The following is a 23,563-nucleotide window of genomic DNA, read 5'->3' as shown; positions in this document are numbered from 1 at the left end:
TATTTTATGGCACATCTTTCAATCTACGAATTATAGCCGCCGAGTTCGCAAGGCGTATCCACTTGAAACGAATTCTCAGGACTAAACCAGTTTCGAGATAATAATTTTCAATGTGTCCGACGAAATCAATCAAATAAAATCAATTTATTGTCCAGTTTACATGCTGGACGGTCATTTTTGACTAAAAGCTACATATGTAGCTTGACGTGACCCATAAGACCAGGCCAGGCAATAGTACAGCAAACAGTGGGCACACATGCACAATAATTCACATATATTTCCAGCTGTCGCTGGAATTCCTCATAGACGAAATAGCTATGAACGGAAAGACAAAGAATATTTGCGTCACGGCGAGTTAAAAGAATTGGAAAAAGTTTTAACAGAATGCATTTTAAACAACACTACAATAACAATACTAGCTATACAAAACAACGCAACACCAGCTATACAAGATAGCATGAGACTGAATTTTACAAGATCAACATTTGCTAAGAAAACGAAACAGGATTTATATTACATACTCTGCAGAACCATACACAAAGGCAGAATAATAATCACATCAGATACATTACAAGCGACCAAAGTGTCAGCTGAGTTCTTTCTTACTGAAATTACCGCCATTTTTGTATCTGTTCAAAGTGAATGGTAGGTAATGTATTAACGACTGATGCTTATAGAGTGTTCTGAAGTATGGAATTGAGCATATCTCAGGATTTCTTGTGTTCGCATTAATGCGACTACGCTCTAAGGAGGCTAATTGTTTTATGTAGTTCCAAGCTAATTCTGACATGGATGGCCTAATGGATGGTCAAAACGCCTAATTGAATATTTAACATAATTACGCTAATTAACGTTTTAATTAATTATTTTATGGCACATCTTTCAATCTACGAATTATAGCCGCCGAGTTCGCAAGGCGTATCCACTTGAAACGAATTCTCAGGACTAAACCAGTTTCGAGATAATAATTTTCAATGTGTCCGACGAAATCAATCAAATCAAATCAATTTATTGTCCAGTTTACATGCTGGACGGTCATTTTTGACTAAAAGCTACATATGTAGCTTGACGTGACCCATAAGACCAGGCCAGGCAATAGTACAGCAAACAGTGGGCACACATGCACAATAATTCACATATATTTCCAGCTGTCGCTGGAATTCCTCATAGACGAAATAGCTATGAACGGAAAGACAAAGAATATTTGCGTCACGGCGAGTTAAAAGAATTGGAAAAAGTTTTAACAGAATGCATTTTAAACAACACTACAATAACAATACTAGCTATACAAAACAACGCAACACCAGCTATACAAGATAGCATGAGACTGAATTTTACAAGATCAACATTTGCTAAGAAAACGAAACAGGATTTATATTACATACTCTGCAGAACCATACACAAAGGCAGAATAATAATCACATCAGATACATTACAAGCGACCAAAGTGTCAGCTGAGTTCTTTCTTACTGAAATTACCGCCATTTTTGTATCTGTTCAAAGTGAATGGTAGGTAATGTATTAACGACTGATGCTTATAGAGTGTTCTGAAGTATGGAATTGAGCATATCTCAGGATTTCTTGTGTTCGCATTAATGCGACTACGCTCTAAGGAGGCTAATTGTTTTATGTAGTTCCAAGCTAATTCTGACATGGATGGCCTAATGGATGGTCAAAACGCCTAATTGAATATTTAACATAATTAAGCGAATTAACTTTTTAATTAATTATTGTATGGCACATCTTTCAATCTACAAATTATAGCCGCTGAGTTCGCAAGATGTATCCACTTGGAACGAATTCTCAGGACTGAACCAGTTTCGAGATATTAATTTTCAAAGTGTCCGACGAAATGCATGGGCGTTCCAGTTAACTTTTTGAGGGAAACGCTGTTTCATGCTTTGAAGCACAAACGTAACTGGCCTTAGCGCTAAAATAATGCCATAATATCGTCACTGGTAATAGTGCGATCGCAAAAGCGGTAACATGGAAATGGTTTGAGGAGTGGTTCTTTGTATAATTTATTTTTCCTTACGCGGAAACAATGTTCGTTTTTGCGGAAAAGAAAAAAAAATTGCGTAGCTTGCACTGGGCGGCGCAATGCTAAAGAGACAGCGGAGATGATGGGCACCTAGGTAGTCCTGGCTTTTGGGCTAGACTAAGCACTACCAAGTCATCTCCAGCATTTCCCGGAATTTATTTATTATTGATTAATTATTGATTAGCTATTGATTGGCTATCGATTGTCTATTGCAAGGTATTGGCCAAGTATTTGGGATAGGCTAAGCACTACCAAGTTATCCGAATTTATTGATTATTGATCCATTATCGATTAGCTATTGATTGGCTGTCGATTGGCTATCGTAAGGTATTGGCCACGTATTTGGGCTAGGCTAAGCACTACCAAGTCATCCCCAGCATTTTCGGGAATTTATTGATTATTGATTGATTATCGACTAGCTATTGATTGGCTATCAATTGCCTATCGAAAGGCAATTAGTCCCCACCATTCTTAGCTAGACTTATCCAGGCTCAGCTTCGCTAGTTCACAGGTGTATGTGCCATTGCGCTTGGACCCTTTCTGCACTGCTGCCAGGATCGGCCCACATTTTTGGATTCAGCGGACACATTAGGCCCGACTGAAACAGCTCCGCTGTTAAAAGTGAGAACTTAACCTGTTTTACTATTTTCTTTGATAAGATATAGTCATGTGATAAGATATACAGTCAAGAGAGCGGTGTGGATCTGAGAACAAACGGGGATAGCCGATATTCTAGTTGACATTAAGCGGAAAAAATGGAGCTCGGCAGGTCATGTAATGCGTAGGATGGATAACCGATGGACCATTAGAGCTACAGAATGGATACCAAGAGAAGGGAAGCGCAGTCCAGGACGGCAGAAAACTAGGTGGGGTGATGAAGTTGGGAAATTCGCAGGTGCAAGTTGGAATCAGCAAGCGCAAGACAGGGTTAATTGGAGATCGCAGGGAGAGGCCTTCGTCCTGCAGTGGACATAAATATAGGCTGATGATGATGATGGCAGTCATCTTGCACGTGTCACTTCAGCTTGGCACAGAATGCACTGAACCATGCAATGCATAACGGTCGCGTGTGCTCGAAGGCCTACTTAGACCCTTCAATGAGCGGGCCCGAGTCTGGCCCAGGCCCGTGGCTTCAAGCCCGAGTCCGGCCCGGGCCTGCGGCCTCAAGCTCGAGCCCGCCGACAAACGCTTCGGACGGCCCGGCCCGGGCCCGTGCAGTGCTCTAGCGCAGGCTGCTATCTAGGAGGTGTTGGCTTGATCACGTAACCGCACTCACCACAATTCCCCTCCCACCGCCCTGGCGCGCGTTCGATCACGTGACCTCCAACATTGGGCACGCAGGAGCACGTGCATTAAGTCATCATCCTTCCCGGCTCCCCTTGCACGCTTCCCTTGAACCCACAGCAAACGGCGCGCGATCTTATCGCACTTGAACTTCATACGGAACCTCACACCGACAGCGAAAATTCGCCGGTACCAATCCTCCATGGCCTAGACCTAGCCTGGAATGTCCATATAACTGCTATCGCAATAAAATATGCGAAGTTACCTTCGTCGGCGCCTCTTAATGCACGCCTGAGCAATTAATAAAACTGATCTCTAAGGCCATGCTTTGTCGCACCGCTAGCGCCAGAAGCAAGCCAAAAGTGACATACCGCCATGTTTTAAACATCACTCGTTGCGAAAGTCGCAAATGGATGAAAGCTCGCAGTTTTTTTTTTCTCTCGACAAACCAGGCGAGTCACAGTGCCAAGTGAACAATTGAACGATTTAGACCATAATATTCAATATTACTGTGATATTTGAGCAAGAACAACATTGACAGAGCAGCAATAAGCGCAATCTTTTTCTTTTTTTTTTTTTTTAGCAAACAGGAACAGGAAAACGCACACCCCTGTAACGGCAGCCACACGTATTAGCGGTTCCTGCAATCGCTTTCGGCGCACGCAGTCAGCAAAAGCATAGCCTTCGAGACTAGGTTTTGTTAGTCGAAGGACGCTGTCGCTAGACGTGGATTGTGCTGCTAGTCCTCGAAGTTTATCCAATCCGAGTCGGTTTCGGCAGCGTCGCGTGAGAGCGTGAGCGTGAGTCCGTGATCCAAGTTGAGGGGTGCGTAACTGAAAGTGCGATGACGGTAAGCGTAAATTTTGTTGTGCAGTAAATGATTAATGCTGATGGTTGTGTGTAGATGATAAACTTTTACTGATGTGGCTTTCGTCATTTATTTTCGTGTTGAGGTCAAAACAATGCGGCATTTGGAAGTGCTTTTGCGTCAAACCACTTGTCGCCGTTGTTTAGTTGGTTAAAGTGTCCTTTAGAAAAACAACGTCCTGCAAGATTAGCTGTATACGCGATACATTACGTTGTCCCTAGCAGTCCAGCCAGATTTTGTACTCGTAGTGGGCATCTGGGTGGAACAGTGGAACTGTTGCCCCGGCGACTTAGTACGTTGACGTGCCCGTTCAGGTGTGGTGGCCTTCACACATTGGTAAAGAATGAAATATTAAAGCTATGCTTTTTTTTTATCACACTGTAGTCCGAAGTCGAAGAGATATTCAAGAAGCTGAAAGACCAGGAGGGAGTCGTTGGGGTGGTGGTTACAACATCTGAAGGTTAGTACCAAAGATTGCTTGGCGGTGGCAGCCGCGTTTGATATTATGCTTTTTTATGTATTCGGTTGTGCGGATCGTTTAACAGTAACCGTAATACGACCTTACGCAGGCACAGTCAGAGCTCTCGCGATTTTTTTTTTTTTATTGGACCTTCAGAAGTCAAATGTCCGACGTTATAGAAGTATGTAGTTAAAGACCTCAATCCCGTGTAAAAATGGGTTTCTCTATTCTATACTACGTGTATTGGTCTCCTTGACTATGGCATATGCCACGTTGTCAACATGTTTTTAAACGTTACGGAGGATGTTGATTGTGCTGTCTCAGTAGTGACATACTGGTGTCTGCATTGACCAACACATTAGTTCACGCACTTCAGTGTGGAAGTGTACTTTGGTCAACTGCATAGCGTCTGAACACAGCTCTGCCACAAAACACTCCATGGCAGCTGATAAGCCTGTCATGCATGTCATTGACGCATGCATGTTTTGGACTACTGTGATAATACTATTTTGCATAGGTACATGAAATCACACAGAATGTTCCTGGAAACATCACATCCAGCTGTATCATAACTTCCCTTTGGCTTTACAACACTGAAATGACAGGGGTAATTGGAGATCGCTAGGAGAGGCCTTCATCTTGCAGTGGACATAAATATTTAAAGTGACTGTGGAATGAGAAAAAAAAATGGGAGCATTACATTCAAAATAATGCTTGTAAGACCGCATTTATTCAACTTTTAATGGTCATTGTTTTGTTAGCCATCATATCCTCAGAAGCCGCGACATTTATCTTCGAGAATTCATTGCTCTTCTTGCGTTTGTTGCACATTGAAGCTTACATGCTGCGCACAGTACTGTACATCCTTTAAGCAAATGTTAGTGGCATTATTTTGAGGTGATTACAGTAGCCAATTTGTATGATTTTTTTTTTTATGCAAGCACCTAATTATGTGGAACTTCCAATCTATTGTTTTCAAAAAGTGTTCTCTGTCCAGTACTTTCCAGCTGATTGCTCTAGTTACATGAGAGCTGTTAAGGGATAATGTTATGCAGCTATGGCTTTTACAAAACATGTAGACTCAAAATTTGTATAGCAGTTAAGTGTCAAGTTTCACATGTGCATGTGTATATCATGACTAAATGGCAACATAAAATCACTGTCTTTTTATTTTCTTTGTCAGCGAGCTTTTTACTTATTTCATTTATTCTGGTTTGAGCTAAGGGACTCTAAAGATTGATTGATTGAATAAATGTTTTTTTTTTATTGAATAAAAGTGAAGCGGTTTTTACATTTGTTCTGGCCGGCTTCCTCAGTCTAGGAAGCCGTGGTCGTCAGCTGCTCTCGTCGCCCTGCTGGTCAGCCAAAGCTGGACCTCCAGGGTCGGGGCAGACAGCAGGGCCTGCCAGGGTGCTAGGGGTGATGGTAGAGGCCGCAGAACTGGTCTGGCCATGTGAGGACAGTCCAGCACCATGTGTTGCAGACATAGAGTTTCTAAATAAAAAACCTAGAGGGAAAAGTGGCGCTAGTGTCTACGGGGGTTCTCCTGAACGTCGCCTCAACCTACATGGGAATGATGGGAAGTACAGGCTTCGGATTGACTTCTGTCTTGAAACTGGTGGCGTTTGCATGCGGCGCAGTAAACGAAGCTGTATTAAAACATTTTCGTGCAAAAATTAATTTTATTTATGTTGTGTTTTATATAATGCATAATACATTGAATGAAGTTTGTATGACTTTGAGATTGAAGCATAGTTTACCACCTGGGTATGCATCGTTCTGCCTGATTTAGCGCCATTGAATAACTATTTATTTACTTTCACAACAGCAATAAAAACCATGCATGTGCTTATATAAAAAATACTCATCAAATATTTGTGGGAATAAAAATTTTGTATTATGAGAAAAGTGTTGCGCCTTTGAGAGACGCCTGCTTGCTGCGACGCTGCGAGCAGGCGTCGCAGCGAGCAGGCTACGACTAGCTACGACGCCTGCTCGCTGCGAACGCGGGGAAAGTGAACTTTTCTCGCAGACGCACTTGCGAACTCTCTCGCTCTTTCGAAAGGCTGCATCGGCTGTCACGATTGATGAACGTCTTCGAGTACTTTTAAACACATCTGCTGCAGTGCTATCTTGGACGCTTGTGGCCTCTTACGAGCATGCTTCACTATATTTATGTTGACGTACCGCTTCTTCTGAAGTGCGCGCCAGCAACTGTTATGTCGTGGCTTTGCGCTTACCCGTTTTGCGACAGCAGACTACAGCCAGGAAGCAGCAACCTTTCCTACCACAAGTAAGTTTGTGTTCTACGGATTGTAGCAACTGCGCTTGGAGCAAAACTAGCGAAACCAAAACTGACAAAAAATACCTGTAGACTAGTTCGCCAGTCAACAGAATACCAATCCGTAGCCTGTACTTCCCATCATTCCCATGATAGTTGAACGATCGCAGCGCCACATTGCCCTCTAGTTATAGTAATATGAAACTCTATGGTTGCAGAGTATTCGGCTTCTCTTTACAGTATTGATAATGCTGCTGGTAGATTCGGGGACGTATTGCATGTAGTAGAGTGCGGTGCTGCTACGTGTTGGTCTGTAAGTGGCACCAGGTGGTGGCCTGTTCGCAGTTGAGCTTGCAGTGTGGTGCTGGGTATTGCTGGCGTTCCTTCCGGTGGTGTTCCAGGTCTTGATATGTGTTGGGTATTGCTCTGTGTCTTCGGTGTCCAGACGATGTGGGTGTCTTGTAGCAGTCAGTGATGCGAGATGAGACTTGTAGTGTGGCACTGCTGATGATACTTTTTTGGTAATTGTGGCAGGCTTGTTGGGAGTCTTGACTGTTGCGACTGGTTCAGTGCCAGTGCTATAGACAGCTCCTCCACTGCCGCGGAGTTGCGGGCTCGGGTGGTTGCTGTCGTGATCTCTTTGCCATGGGCGTCGACCAAGCTGAGGGTGTAGCTCTTGTGTAGCACCTGGGTATTTCTCGTGTCTGTGTAGCATATGCCGGTGGTCTGTCATGTCATTAGTTGTCGCTGTAGGTGTGTGGCTCTTCTGTGGCGTCATTCTTTATTGTATTCTGGGTGCATGTGGCATGGGATGCTTGATATGTAGAACAGAAAAATTATTTCAGCTCAATAAGGCCACTCTTACTGTCAAAGAGCCTTGGTAGGCCTGAAAAAAATGCTAAAACTAAAGACCCTGAAGTTACCACACCAGCTCGCCATGACTTCATGCATTTTGGCACCGTTGGCTTGAGCCTGGTTCATTTTCTATCTGTAAAGATTGACTGCATTGTATTTTAAAAGAGCTAAATGCTTAGCTTACCAAGTTTCAAGAACATTTATTGAGCAACAACAGCCTAAATGTGAAAAAGTACATTGAAATCCACGACATTGCACTGGTGTTCTGGCGTGAAATTTAAAAAAAAAATTTTTCATTAACTGAGCTTCATTCTCTTCATACTCAACCTCTTACTATGAAGTTCAGGAAAACAGTTTTGAAAGATTACTTTATCAGTCTTAACTAATTCATTGTTTCTTTTTGGTGTCCCTTTAAGCATAATTTGGACAATGACGAACAGTGCCATTCTATTGTAGTTAATAAAATGAATTGAATTCTGGGGTTTTATGTGCCAAAACCACGATTTTATTATGATGCACGCCGTAGTGGGGACTCCGGATTAATTTTGACCACCACAGGATCTTTAATGTGCCCCCAATGCACGAGACACTGGCGTTTTTGCATTTTGCCCTCATTGAAATGCAGCCGCTGCGGCCGAGATTTGATCCCGCGACCTCGTGCTTAGCAGTGCAACACCATAGCCACTAAGCCACTGCGGCGGGATGCAGACCATTAACCAATGTTAAAAATTGTAAATCTGCACATTAGGGTGTGTTTGGTGTCGGAAATGTGTTTACCTCTGGCATTGCACTTGTAATAACTCACTCAAATTTGAGAATAAACAAATTCTTTATATAAAAGTACATACTAAGCTTCCTCCCTGCCTGGTTACAAACTTCAGATCATATTATTGTTGTATCAATTTCGTTTTTGCCAATGAGCAGACTTCCCACTTGTATTATATGAATCCACAACCTATTGATGATATTTGATAGCACTCACTCATTCTTGAAGCTTCCCTATGCATGAGAGGCAGAAAACAAATTTTGTAGAACAGTTTTAAATTGTGAATGCGCCATGTGTAGGATGCAAGCTAACATAAGTAATTCATTGTATCAGAATACACCAAAAATTCCTCTTATTTATACAGGGCATGCAGAGAAGGAAGACTGGGCATAGCAAATTCATGTTGTCAACCATGCCATCCTGCTGTATTGCATCGTTTGCTTTATTGACTTGCTGCCATGCATTGTGTGGTGCTGCAAAAAGCATTGATTTTAAATTCCTTCTTCCAGGAGCACCTATCAAAACGTCGTTCGACAATGTAACGACTATGCAATACGCTACTCTTGTCACACGACTGTGTGAACAGGCACGAAGCACTCTGCGGGACCTAGAACCTGGAAACGACTTGACATTCCTCAGGATGCGGACCAAGAAGCATGAAATTATGATTTCACCAGGTAATAACATTTTTGGCTGTTGTGCACATGAACTGCGACATGCTTAGTTTTGCATTAAATGGTATATTACTATGTTAATGTAAAATGAAGCATGTTACAATTCAAGTACCCGTTTGCCTTTATACCTAGTATTTCAGGGGGGGGGGGGGGGGGGGGAATGCTAAATGTAAAGGCAGTTTAGTGCAAAGCACCCTTCCGTGGATAGAGAGCGTGAGATTAGGAGAAAAATGGGTGCTGAAGTTTGATACCTGTGAGCTACTGCGCTAACTCAGAGAAAGAACTACCCTTTAGGTTGCAAGTTCCTTGATTTGGTATAACATTTCTGACTTGGCTCTGCTGAACTGGTCTTAAATAAAGAAGTACTTTAAGATACTGGAGTGGAATTCAGTGAAATTTGGACACACTATTTTAACGGGACCTGGCAAGCTTAAACAAAAAGGGCAATAAATTTTCTAATCTGTGCTTTCTTTATTACTTTCCAGATAAGAACTATTGCTTGGTTGTGGTGCAGAATCCATCTGGATGAATAAAAGATGACAGATAGAACCTTGGTGGGCTTGTCAGCTGCTATTTATTTAACCTAATGGCCTGCAGGGCCATGGTACATTTCATTTTACCACATTTTGGCGACATCATGCATGAAAAATCTGTGGACACAGAAACGAGTCATTAAAACATTTTTTCATTGTACAAAATTACGGCATCAATTTACAGGTGCAACCAACTATTTCAAGCACTAGATTTTAGAAATTCTTCGTAGGCCTTCTCATCCATGAGGGACTTCAATTCATCAGTATTCTTCACCTTCAGTTTGAATATCCACCCTGTAATTGTTAAAGACCACTGAGTTAGCTCTTCACCTAAATGGTTTACCACAAACTGCAGATAAATAATTAGTTCACATTGTTCTGTCAGGAGTATGACTTCCCTCCACTTATCACAACATCAGCCATGAATCAGTAGAACAAACAATGTAGTGCAGAGAAGGATAGCAGTGAGTGCACACATCACTACCGCAGAGCCTTGCATCATGAGACACTATTTTGGTGTTTTAGACATCCAGCTCCTCACAAAGCTCAATACTTATTCAATAGTCCGTTTGAAACATTTTTATACACATCACCTTTTCTTGGAGCAGCCAAACAAAGCTCTTTAAAACTTGCTAAGCAGAAGAATAATGATAAATTTTCAGTTGAAAACCATGCAGTGTTGTGAAGAATGGGGGAGCAACAATATCAAATTAGACATGTACCTGTCATGTATTATTTTTACAACTTGTGATTCTTCTAATAAAAAGTCAATTGTGCAGTAGGTTTTATCAGGAGCCATATTTTGCAATTCTTTTCCCTATTCTATTAATTTCTCATCATCCGTACTGCTGAGTGGCTGATCCCGGTGATAATGGAGGCACAGTTTTGGGCGACAGTCACGAAGGGGGAAAAAAAATGAATCGCTACAAAATCCCTGAAGTGTATTTTGCTGGTGTTCAGAAACCTGAGGCAAAGACAAAATTGGGACCTGGAGCAATACAAGGCAAGTGATACTATACTTTCTACAAGCCAAATGAACAAGTAAATACATTCCAGGTGCGAAAAAAAAGATACCACTGTTCAAATTTTGAACTGTACATTTACAATCTTAAAGCCATCCACAAATATTGCAAGGACACTTATGCTTCGACTTGATGTCATCGTTGAAAAATGAGGGTGTATTTGGCAGGTTTGGTAAACCTATGTACACAAATTGAGGGTCTCGGATGTTTTGGCCAGTAGACTGCACCACAGGTTTACTATGATCTCCCAAAGGCTAAGAACACTCAAATAACAATAGATGATAAAGCTGAAGCTTAATTTCCTGTTTTGCTTTTTGGACTGGCTGAGATTACCGTGATACATTTACTAAATAAATTAAGTTCAGTGTCACTAAGTAACACATGGGCTACAAGAAATGCCACAGTGTGGGACTCCAACCAGCTGGGATTCTTTAACATGCACCCAAAGTGTGGTAAATGGGCATCTTTGTAAATCACGCTCTCTGAAACGCACTCACCACGGCTGGGGACTAAACCCATAACTTTGTGCTCAGCAGCAGAACACCTCAGGCACTGAGCCAGAGTCACCAGATAAATTACCTTTGTACTTTTATGATACGTTCTTTGTCAGAAATCAGCCACACCAGATCCAACTTTTGTACGTATGTGCACTTTTATACCTACTTGCCTGGAGTGCGCCGTTCTATGCTTTGGAGTGCAGTAGCATTCGTAAGGACTGCTACGCCCAGAACTACTTTCCATAGCTGCCAACTCTGATGAATTTGCCGCAAAGCTTACAAATTTGAGCTTATTGTGCAATTTTACGAATGCTGCGTGCAGTTGCACAAAAAAGAAGTTTTGTTCGGGAAAGTTTCAAAGGTGTTGAAAAATATAGGGTGGCACAAGATTGAAAAAAAAAAAAAAGTAGCTGCAAAAAAGAAATTTTGATGGTACCTGCACCACCCCCTTGTGGCAGCACAAGACGCCATATGCTGCAAGCCATAGCGTTTTCTACAAAAGGTACTAGAAGGAGCTCTGGTGCTGTGATCATTCAGCTACCATGGAAATGATGGGTAGTGTACTACTGACGGTGAACCAGAGATTTGCTTCGAGCAAGATTATTCAGACAAGTTCCTAAAGCAGACAAAACTGGCATCAGCAAGGTTGTTGAAAAAGTCACTGTGCTGTGCATACAGGTAAATAATCATGAATAAAGTGTAAACGTATCCCACAAAAGGTGTGCCCTCAGGGTGAACTTTAAGAAATGCATGCTATTACTCCCTCTCTCCTCAGTGTCGTACGTGTCCACGAGATTTTTACAAATTTTAACATTCACTAGTTGACAGGTACAAATGGGCCAGCTCAACACTCGCCAGAACCCAGAGGCACTCATTCATAACACTATCACATGTGAGAACATACTGTTCACATGCTGTAAAGCACAGACTATTGTGAAGACTGCCATATTTATCTTTCTGCATGTCATCGACTGCTGCTATGTTCATCCAGTTAAAACAGGCCTGGAAGCCTGTAAAAAGCATACCATACAGCTCTCACTGTTTCACACAAGAGCTCAGCTATTTACACCAGTGGCTGCAGAATTCCACCATGAATCCATATTTTTGCATCACTCTACTGGCTCTTCTACTAATGTTGCAGGGCATTTTGGTGGCAGCAGGCAACTATTCATAAAGCCTATATAGGCTAGTTCTCACTTAGAGGTCACAGTTTTGAGACCTCCCAAGATAAATCCATGTAAACTTTTCCCACCAGGTAATATTGATGTGAAATTTCCTGATGTGTAGTTGCTACTATTGTAGCCACTTACTATGCCACAATAACAACCACTTTTGAGATGTTTCCTTAGCCATGTGGAAATTTTTGAATTAAGCACCCTCTGTTCCTTTAGCCCAAGATATTAAAAGCATGTAAACACATCATGGTGTCCAGCTGCCCACCTTCATTATAACAGTCGCTATTCACAAGTGCTGGTTTGTCTTCAAGTGCTTTGTTGACCTCTGTGACTTTCCCTGAAACAGGTGTATATATCTCGCTGGCAGCCTTAACACTCTCAATGGCACCACATTCATCTGCAAGAAATAAGACTGACATAAGCTTAACACATTCTCATACCACATGTATACAGGAGTAGCACTGGAATGTACCAAACAGTGGTTGTCATTATCATGTAGCATTCCTCACTCAACCATAAGAAAAAGCTAACTGAAGAGCATGCAAGCTCTAAAAAGCATGTATATTAACATATGAGCATACTTTGGGAGGCATAAAAAACTGTCTACTTAATAAAAAGCAAAAATTCTCTTCCAAGAGGTATCCTTTTTCCATCACCGTTTTAAGATGTGCCAGTGTCCTTTAAATGCCAACTGCAACATAATTTTACTTTGGCTAAATTGGTTATAAATCAGTAGTATATTGAAGCAATTTTACCAACGTTGTAGGGCTGTTAATTGTCTAATTTCTTTATTAACATCCTTTAAATAGCACCTAAGCAGACGATGCATGCACCTGGTAGTTATGGACGACGGTAACTCCAGACCATTACCTGCGCAATTTCCAGCACGCAAAGGGCACCACCCAATCTCGGAGAGAATGTCCAGTTTCCCGTACTGGTTCTCAACGTTATGAGTTGTACCATGTCGCTTCCAGCAAGTGGTAATAGCAGTGCCTTCGTTTTAAAGTTTTGGTATCAAAACCCTCTATTATTGAGAGCTTTTCACGTTTCATTTTCTTGTAGAATTCAGCTCACACAATCAATGAGAGCATGAAAGGAAAAGACACACGAACAGAAGCACTGACTCGCAACTCATTTTTTATTTCAAAGAAATCACAAATGCTTATCACCTCTGTTCTGCACATGCTGAAATACGTTTGTTGCTTGTTATGCATATTTAGCCTTTTATTCCTTCATGATTCCCCCTATTTACTTGCGATTTCCTTCAAATGAAAAATTTGTTGCATCAGCGCTTCTGGTCATGTGTTCCTTCCTTTAGTGGTTTCATCAATAGTGCATGCTGAATTCAAGAAAATAAATTAGCATCACCACATTCAACTTTCCGTTCTACTTCTCATGATTCATAGTGCCGAACTTAGCATCCCATACCAGTGATTTTCAGCAGCGGATGTGAGGTAGAAAGCATGCGACACATAGGTTTATGCTGTTCGTTTGGTTGGTTGGTTGGGCATGGAGATCATACTGTACATATTAACGCCACACATATGTGGTCAGTACTTATAAACAAACATGTCTTACACTTTTAAAAACTACACAGAGGTCTCAGCTGTATGCTGAGACCTCTGGACAGCACACTAGGTGTGATGTCCAACGATTTACACTGTTTACACAAAGCGCACTCTTCACATCACGTAGCGTTTGGCCCAGTGGTAATTCAGGTTTTTTTCAAAGGTGTTTTATGGCAACTGCATTCCGGTTCTGTCATATGAGAGAAACTCATTATCTTACCTGTAAGCATAAAAAGCTGTTTAGCGATATACCGAAGACAGGCGTGCACAGCAGTGTTGGTGGTGCCACCTCATAACATTTATGTCAACTACAGCATGCAGATCTATGATTGCAGTGAACGTGTTTATAGCCATGTTCTACTTATCTGCTAGTGCAATTGTGTTGGCAGCAACAATCATTAGCGTATACAACTCCTCTCTTCCTTTTTTTCCCCCTTCTGTGAACACAATGACAAAACACGAACGTTTCTCAGGTGTTGTTGCGGACGAAATCTTCACGAGATGTCACTACCAGCGCTCCGCATAGTAACATTGTCTGTGAAAAAGTGCAACTCTAGATCGTCATGGGAAGGCCACAGTGAAAAGACAGCTTCCGCTATCGCTGAATGTAAGCCACATTTTGATCAGAAGCAGCAGAAATTTTCGATAGGTGAGTGAAATGTGAAAGGGTATGCAAATTTTTCTTTTTTTTTTTATAAGTTGAATAACTTTCCTTTGTGCACATCAATTTTCGTAATTCTTCATGCGTCCACCTCATTACAATACAAGGAACGCATTATGGCGCCACGTGGCAGTAAAAATAGTGTCGCAGGGCCCCTTTAATAGGATGCGAGAGTGAAATTCCCAATGCATACTTTGTTTTTTCTTCGTTTTTGCATTGACTGGTCAATAACTGCTGCCTTGAGAATAGCAGAATTAAATTTCTATTCTACATCCATCAAAGCATTATGGCAGCAATGGAGCCATTCCTGCAAACTGCACATACAACGCTGCTGAATATTGGGCAGAACAAAAAGCACCTTAATTGAAACTACAAACCATGTTGTGTAAGTTCCATGCCAATATCTGGTGGCTGAACATAGACTACATCACCAAGTGCTTCCTGCAAGAAAAAAAAAATGACTAATTTTCTTCTGAAAAGCAAAAGCACCAGCAGCCTGACAAAACATGTCCTGCATGAAGTCATTTACAGTTAGCCGATTACAGCACTTGTGCTTGTGGCTACAGAACTGCTTTGCTGGAATTTGTCACAGCACAAAAACAGACAAGCATCAAGCTCTGATACAAAGCAGTGATATGAGGCTGTGTTTAATTTCGGCAAAGCACAAAAGTCATGCTGCTACATTCATCAAGCTACTCCAGATTGATGGTAGGTTTAGTCATAGTTAACAAAAAAGAAATATCACTGTATGCCTGGGATCAAGCACAGTAAAACATAAGCCTTGATAGTTTATTGTAAGACAAAAACATAATTGTGCAGCTGCTTCAGAAGAGCAGCAATAGCTGCCAACAAAAAGCATCAAAGCCATTTTCTGCCTCCACAAACACTGCATTATGATATCCTTGGAACATAGGTAGTAGGGGTAAGTGTGCTAATCAAAGGAAAGGAGATGCTTTTTTTTTTTTTTTTCCTATGCTTGTTGGTGTCCTTACATGATCTGTATGTGAGGAAAGAGGGGGGGGGGGGGGGGGGGGAAGCACATTTTTTGTCCAATACAGTGAAGCAGCATACTCCCAAATAGTTTCAAGCGATAGTTGGGGCAGGGGAGGAAATGAAATATGAGATTTGGCTGTGCTGTGCTACATAATAGTTTGGGAGCAGGGTGTCTTTATTCAGCCAGCATGCATCAACCCCCTCAATGTCTTTGATGTTTCCCTGCATGGTCACGTGCATCTATCCCACAGCCATTAAGTGTTGCACAAATGACTGCAAGCTACAACCAAATGCGTCAGTAAACTTTGGTAAAATTGATGTCGGTTAATGAGCATATATACCTGTGCATGCTGCGAGATGCCGACTGTACCAATATCTCCATCCATTACGACCCACTCATGTTTCTCTGAAAACCTTCGCTCTGTGAAAATGGCGAACATGAAGAAAAGAATACGTTTACAAAGTGTAACGTTGCATATCACCTAACTTAGCTTGCGTGACGAGCGATATAAGCACACACTTCGGCCACATACCACATACATCTGCGCTCTCCTTCCTGCAAAACTAAAACGACATGTGTTGCAAACTTTACGATAGTCAGTAAGGTTTTCGATCACTATACGCCGCGTAAATACAAGCTTGGCTGTAAATTTAAAGCTTCACGCAATTAAAACAACAAATTCTGACAAACTTTTGCGAAGTTTATTCCTATTCACAAAAAAGGGAAAAAGAAACAAAAACTGCCGACTCATCGACACGGCACACGAGACCGCTTCACCCGCAAAGATAAACGGTTTCGCCAAGAGGCGCGCGCTGATAAAAGCTTGTGTAGTATCACACCATTGCGACTTCAAGGGCACGCCACGCCGGTTTATCAAGTCTTCTCTTGCATCGTTACCCGCAATTATTTACTCCTGTGTAATAGAGGAATAAAAGCAGTGATCACGGCAGCTATACTAATCAAACGAAACAACGTATTCGTATTTACCGCGGCACTGCCGCAGCGTAACCGGATCCCGCATAAACATGCATCGCGACCGCGCACTTCCACGAAGAACACGTGCGCACATCGACTAAAATACAATTTGTGACACCAAGAACATGAGAGTGCGCGATGCAGAATGAATTAAATTTTTTTCGTCAAAGACGTACCGGCTTTTGATGATGGACTCAAACTGAAGCATCGGTACGAACCAGCGCATGGCTGCAAGGGTTTGAGGACACTGTGTTTCAAGTAGAGGGAATGCTGAAGCGTAGTCCGCAGGATGCACCGAACAGCTGCCATTATAACCTAAAAATTAGACTCCTACTCCAACCGCCACACAATCTACAGGATGAGTAGAAGCTTCGTCAGCTTCTCGTGCAAATGATAAGCTACGTCTCGTAGATTCGGAAAGGAACCAGACGACGCCGGCCCCCCCCCTTTTTTTTTTTTTTTCTTTTTTTTGCCAAAGTGATGATTTAGCCGCACAGCGACGCCGTCGTCGGGCGAGTGCTGGCAGTTTCGGTTTCAGAGGCAATGTCGGCGGTGCTACAAAAACAAAGTGCGCAGGCGTAATTACGCAGCATTCACATGCAAAATTATTTCAAACGACTCGCAAACGTATTTCATATGACGAACTGCCCTAAACAGTATGTGATGCACAGCTAATTTTGATCGGCTGTTCGTCGGTTTCGATAGTTTCGATCATGGAGGAAAGGTCGCCATCATTCTTCTTACACCGTGGTCGCCACGGCTTCGATTAGCGGGACTAGTTTGAATCCTACGCGGGATGTTGTCGAGATGGCAGTTTTCAATGTATAAATATTCTTAAGACGCAGCGTTTGCTTTTTGCCGTGGGCCTCTCTGCCACCGTCGCTTATGAATGCGTAATGATGCTTAGCTAGCTGCCCTGCCGTGTATCAGAGAGTGACGACAACGCATGACGGTGTTCGGGTGTTCTGTGGGGCTGCTAGCTATCAGCTAACTTGTGCATATGTACTGCAGATAGTTTCATACGAATATTGCTTTAACTCGATCGGATGGCGCTCCGAACGCAGACCTGCTAAAATCCCTATATAAGAAAAGTACCGCCATCCTTTGACAAATGCCGCTTCGCTCTCTCCTGTGTTATCCTGTATCTCCGATTGGACGATGATAGCGCGCGCTTTTCATTTCTTTATATTTTCTTTTTTTCCGCCTCAGAGCCATGTTGAAAGTCCTCTGTGCAACCGCAGTCGCCGGCGGCGGCGGCGGCGCGCGCCCGGCCTGAAAGCTTCAACGTGGACTTTCTAGGTGCGCCACCGTCGACTTGGCTTTCGCAAGCAAAAAGTAAAGAAAAAGCAAGCGCTTTAGGATAGGAGGCGGCGGAGGAAAGAGTAGATGGCGGTACGTTTCTTATATAGGTAGGGTGCCTTGATGCCCGCGCGCGCCGCTGAGGGTGAGGACACGCGCGTCGTCTGCTACGGCGGCCGCCATTACGCCGCCCGCCGCAGCTGGGTAGCATGCGAAACGCGGTACCGCTTGCGGTGCACGGATACGTTCGGAAACAAGTTCACGTTAGCGAGCTTTTCTTTTATTGTTTTTTTTAAAGCTTGGACAGCGCTTAGTGCTGTTGTTCCCTAAATGCTTATTAAGAGAACGATGTACTTCATGTAAGCTGATGGCCTGTGCATGTGTTATGCGCTAGAGGTTGACGTAGACTTCGTTATGTTAAAAACGAATCGTCTTGCTTAGGCCGGAAACAACGGTTTCGATAAGTGTAAACCCTTACTTATTTTCCTCGTAAACTCTGCATTCCAAATAGACAAACAATCGTTTAAAGTACTCATATACATGTCAGCAGCAGCAGTATATGTATCTCAAGACACAAATTTTAGCGTTGCGAATTAAGCTACCTGGGCGCGATTATGGTGGCTTATTTTGCTAAGTTTACAAACAATTTACTCATTTCTTATATATGGCATCATACGTATTGTACACAGGATAAAGTACCGAGGGGCAGTATGGTGCAAATAGCCTGGTAAGATGAAATGACAGCTTCTTTATCATTATTATGCTTGCTCAAAGGATTGAAATACTGAATATATAAACACCTGCCGTTCCCCTATTCATATCTGACTTTCGGTACCACCTCTCCCGCCTCACCATTTAAAGCATGCGCTGTGCTGGCTTACCTGACACATACATGTTAGCGCTCTACCTTTATGAAGCGACACCCAGCAATTCCAGTGTACAGGTCATTTATTTCTGTGCATAAATGCTCCGCTGACAGAAGTCATTTCTCAAATAAAAGGCTCCATGGCAGAATTTGCTCATGACTGCCACTGGTCGCTTCACAGTGATCGTGAATGAGTAAAAAAAAACTGCGTAATGATTTAAGACCGGACGAGAAGGCAACCTTAAAACACAGTAGTGAAATAAATAAAACTTTAACAACTGCACCCGTACTTACATCGGCATCAGACCAGCACAGAAGGCATACTTAAAAACATGGAAATGAATATACAAAACAAGAAGGATATCATGTGCAGACATGCTTAATATGTTCCATGATACAGTTGTCATTACAAAAAATAGCGAAAGCAAAAATCAAAGGCAGATACAGGAACGACCAAGTTCAGTAAGGAATGTTTACCAAGCAAAATGCAGGATTAAAAAGCATGCACACCTGAACCAAAATCTTTTAAGCAGACACCGGGGGATCTCAGTGTGTCCATTTCTTACGAAAGGTTGACAGCGGCACAAGTTTTGCTTGCATGCCCATTCGAACTACCGGCTGGAAACTGCCGCAGGTGGATGCGCAGCCTTATTCTTGCGTACATTCTGTATATACCCTCCTTGTGCTCCATGCATACACACATGCTGCAGCGGTGTACCTTGCTTAGGTAGGCTGTAAGTGAACGAAGCGGCGACTTCATTGTTATTATTTTATCCGTTATTTTATTGGGTCCCTTGGAAAGCGGTACAGCTTCCAGCCGTTCCTAGAATGGTTGGTGCACTGCGGCACGCAACACCCGGGCATGGTGACGGAAGCGAGCGCGTACAACTGGAGGTAAACGAGCACCGGTCTAACAACAAAGCGCACGCCACGCACAAGTGACCGGTCGGGGGCGTCAAAATGGCGGCCACGCTGCCGCCAAGGTCGAGGAAGCGGCACCTGCCCCTTCAAAAGCTGACACCACTCTAAGCGGGGGCGCTAGCATCGAGGCACTCTATATATAGGGATTTTAAGACCTGCGAGAACTGCTGACCGCCTACGCCTAACTTTCGATCACGATCGGCTACTTTGCGCAAGCTGCGGAAGGCAGCCAATCGTGGTCCAGGATTTCGATATGGATTGGACTCGATCGTGATCAAAAGCGGCCACTTCATTGCTGGAGAGGCACAGACCATGTCCACGGGTGGGAAAGAACTGATTTGCAGGTTCCGAGGTCCGAAGCCACCAGTAGGCGCCTTAGTAGCGGCGCGTTACCCATGGAGGAAGGAAAAAAACTCCATGGCGTTACCTTACCTTGCTACGGGAAATATGGCGTCATCCCAAGAGGCTCCGTGCTTGCAGAAGCGATGTGCGATATAATCTGTCCCCTGAACGCTTGCATCGCCCCCGTGAAAACGATACATGAAGCGTTTGTGCGATTTATGTGGCTGAATAGAAATGTGTTTCATATGCTCATACCATAGCCTATACAGATAAATCAGCTAGAATTAAGACTTAATTCCCTCTCCAGAATTGTCAGTACCATGGTGCAATCACAGCAGCCTAATGCGAAATTTGAGCGCAGCTCTATACGTGTTTTCATTTCGCGTGTCAATATTTTGTATTATGATTATATAGGTACACGGTTTATATTAGGAAGAGAACGCTGCGACTAGAGTGCGTAGCTGACACGGGCAATCTGTCTCGTGCGGCACATAGCAAACGGAGCGAAGTGCGGCGCTTCGCTAGTCGGGAGATCAAAAGAGCCTCCCCCCTCGGAAGCGCAGATGAGATCGCCCACGCGGCGGCGGATGCTGTGGTCGCCGGCAACTCGGCGTATGCGCAGGCCGCAGGCCGTCTCCTCTCCGCTTTCCGCCTCATGCTTTCATCCCCCGCTACGCTCCGCTTTCATCTTTCGCTGTGCTCAAGGTGTTCGACTAGAAGGAGATGAGGCAATGGAACATATAAGAACAATGATGACAGAAAAATTTAAAGAACGAAACATAGCCTGTGCTCAATCAGGTGAGGATAGACTAGTCAGTGCAGTGGCTCTACTGGCACAAAGCGAGTGGGAAAGGGCAGAGAAGAGGGTTCCTAGTAGCACGTCGACAGGTCCTGATGGCATCTGTTGATAAAGACATTGGGCCCAGAATCCACGAAAGCATTAAGAGAGGCAGTGAGCAAAATGATATTGGACAGTAAAGCCCCCGACGGGTGCACTGAGCAGGATGAGCATGATATATAAGGGAAGGGGGGACAAAGCCGACATAAACAACTACCGTCCCATAACAGTGACATCAGTGGTTTACAGGGTGGTGATGCAGATTATAAAGGACAGACTGCAGGCATGGGTGGAGAGTGAGGAGGTGCTGGGGGAACTACAAAATGGGTTCCGGAAACAAAGAAGGTTAGAAGATAATCTGTTCTCATTGACACAGTGTATAGCCTATGACAGTGTAATCCAAAAGGATTTGTGGGACATACTGGGCACTCTAGATGTGGAAGATGGAGTAAGAAATCTTTTAAAAGACATCTATAAAAGTAACAAAGTGCTTATAAAATGGGAAAACAAGGTATCTGGGCCTATAGAGATACAGCAGGGGCTTAGGCAGGGGTGCCCTCTGTCACCTCTGTTGTTCATGCTGTATTTACAAGGATTAGAGAAAAAATTAGAGAGGAGCAGACTTGGCTTCAACCTTTCCTATTTCAAGCAAGGAGAATGGATTAAACAGTCATTACCAGGACTGATGTATGCAGATGACATTGTACTTATGGCTGACAGCAAGGAAGACTTGCAGAGATTAATGGACATCTGTGGTAAAGAGGGAGATAGCTTAGGTTTGAAGTTTAGTAAAGAAAAATTGGCAGTCATGATTTTTAATGATAATCAGGGCAGCGGGCATAGGATACAGGAGGTTACGCTGGAGGTGGTGGATAAGTACAAATATCTTGGAGTGTGGATAAACAATGGGGCTGAGTACCTAAGGGAACATGAAAAATATGTAACGGTAAAGGTAGCAGAAATGCAGCTGTGATGAAAAATAGGGCACTGTGGAATTACAATAGGTACGAAGTGGTGAGAGGGATTTGGAAAGGGGTGATGGTCCCTAGTTTGACTTTCGGCAATGCGGTCCTGTGCATGAGATCAGAGGTTCGAGCAAGGTTGGAAGTTAAGCAGCGAGGGGTAGGTAGACTGGCTCTGGGAGCACACGGAAATACACCAAATCAGGGGGTACAGGGTGACATGGGATGGACGTCATTCGAGGGCAGGGAAGCCAGCAGCAAGATAGAATTTGAGGAGCGATTGAGAGAAATGGCAGAAAAGCGGTGGGCAAGGAGAGTTTTCAGTTATTTGTACATGAGGAATGTTGATACAAAATGGAGGAAGCTGACCAGAAAACTGTCAATCAAATATTTGGACTGCAGGAGGGGTGCAAACCAGGAAACAGCGGTTAAGAAAAAGGTTAAGAAAACAGAGAGGGGTCTGTGGAAAACAGGGATGCAGACGAAATCAGCACTGGGAACATACCGAACTTTCAAGCAAGAAATTGCCAAAGAAAACATCTACGATAATTCTAGGGGAAGCTCTTTGTTGTTTGAAGCCAGGACGGGAGTATTGCGGACTAAGATGTATCGAGTCAAGTACCAAGGTATAGACACGTTGTGCTGTGCATGTGGAGAAGAAGAGGAAAGGGCTGAACACCTCATACTTTTCTGTAAAGGGCTTAACCCTACAGTGCAAAGCAACGGGGCTGATTTTTTCAAAGCATTGGGGTTTAGGGACAGTGAAGGCAAAAGAGACTTTAAGCGGGTAGAAATAACCAAACAGAGGTTATCTGATTGGTGGATAAAATCAAGGCAGGGGTGAAATTTCACCCACCACAAAGTACAAAATATGTTAATAGTCATGGCTAGGTGGCGTATGCCACCGCCCGGTTTAAAGGGTTCAGCCTCATCCATCCATCCATCCATCCGTGCTCCTTCGCTCGGTTACGAGGTACCACGAGACACACCAACGCTTAGCACAGGAATGGGCGTCTAAGAGCTGCGCTCTAAAAGGAGCCAATGTAACCCTGATTAGTAGCAGTATAATTCATTTATAGAAAGGCAGCAGTAGCGCACCCAGGATCTCTGCCGGGGGGGGGGGTTGACAGTTTGCCAATACCACTAATTGGCAATACTGCCAATACCACCTAAACAGCACTAATTTTGATTTCTTCACGTGAAATTGTCAAATAAATGCGTTTTGCGAGTGTGCAGACGGTTGCGCATCTTACATCTTAGTTGCAGTACTCAAATGCGTAAGGAAAGGAAAGGAGTTAAACAAAAGGGGGGGGGGGGGGGCGGTTAAGTCGGCCTCAGGGGGGTGTTACAACCCCCGAATCCCCCCCCCGTCGGTGCGCCACTGAAAGGCAGAGAGGTCGGCCCAATCTTGTGCGTTCTAACCAGATAATCTGCACTGGGGAAGGCAAAGGGGAACGAAAGAAAGGTGGAGGTTGATAAAAATATTGGTGCAATGATATAGTCATCAAAACAGCAGCATACTTGAAATGTTGAAGCTAGTCCTGTGTCGATCATGTAAAAATTGTAACATGGCCTATACTAGTATATCTCAGGTGGGGCCAAGGAACCAGAATAACATCCTCTGATAATTACTTGGCATTGATGTTTGCCAGAGAAGAATCTAAAGTTTGCGACTACTGTCT

At 43.4% G+C, this 23,563-nt stretch overlaps 2 protein-coding genes across 2 annotated transcripts; one reads left to right on the top strand and one right to left on the bottom strand.

Annotated features, from left to right (window-relative positions):
• The first annotated feature begins 4,034 nt into the window (after positions 1-4,034).
• Positions 4,035-9,784, top strand: LOC119433645 (dynein light chain roadblock-type 2-like). Its single transcript, XM_037700902.2, has 4 exons — positions 4,035-4,175; positions 4,578-4,653; positions 9,065-9,232; positions 9,715-9,784. The coding sequence occupies exons 1-4, from the start codon at positions 4,170-4,172 to the stop codon at positions 9,756-9,758; spliced, it is 294 nt and encodes a 97-aa protein (XP_037556830.1). The 5' UTR covers positions 4,035-4,169; the 3' UTR covers positions 9,759-9,784.
• LOC119433635 (glycine cleavage system H protein-like) lies at positions 9,785-17,115 on the bottom strand. The gene is made up of 5 exons (XM_037700894.2): positions 16,831-17,115; positions 16,020-16,099; positions 15,063-15,126; positions 12,722-12,853; positions 9,785-10,056 (listed from the first exon to the last, which is right to left on the bottom strand). Exons 1-5 carry the CDS (start codon positions 16,961-16,963, stop codon positions 9,962-9,964), a joined length of 504 nt encoding a protein of 167 aa, XP_037556822.1. The 5' UTR covers positions 16,964-17,115; the 3' UTR covers positions 9,785-9,961.
• Positions 17,116-23,563: the final 6,448 nt, after the last annotated feature.

This window comes from Dermacentor silvarum, chromosome 1, assembly GCF_013339745.2.
Source record: "Dermacentor silvarum isolate Dsil-2018 chromosome 1, BIME_Dsil_1.4, whole genome shotgun sequence".
Taxonomy (NCBI): domain Eukaryota; kingdom Metazoa; phylum Arthropoda; class Arachnida; order Ixodida; family Ixodidae; genus Dermacentor; species Dermacentor silvarum.
The sequence above is the reverse complement of the archived record's forward strand: the minus strand, read 5'-3'. Positions and strand labels throughout refer to the sequence as shown.

Coding starts and splice junctions, on each gene's coding strand:
- LOC119433645 (XM_037700902.2), top strand. Junction 4,654..9,064: donor GGTGGTTACAACATCTGAAG/GTTAGTACCAAA, acceptor TCCTTCTTCCAG/GAGCACCTATCAAAACGTCG. Junction 9,233..9,714: donor TGAAATTATGATTTCACCAG/GTAATAACATTT, acceptor ATTACTTTCCAG/ATAAGAACTATTGCTTGGTT.
- LOC119433635 (XM_037700894.2), bottom strand. CDS start 16,963: ATGGCAGCTGTTCGGTGCATCCTGCGGACTACGCTTCAGCATTCCCTC. Junction 15,127..16,019: donor GCATCTCGCAGCATGCACAG/GTATATATGCTC, acceptor TTTTTCTTGCAG/GAAGCACTTGGTGATGTAGT. Junction 12,854..15,062: donor CATGGAACTTACACAACATG/GTTTGTAGTTTC, acceptor TATTTCTTGCAG/ATGAATGTGGTGCCATTGAG.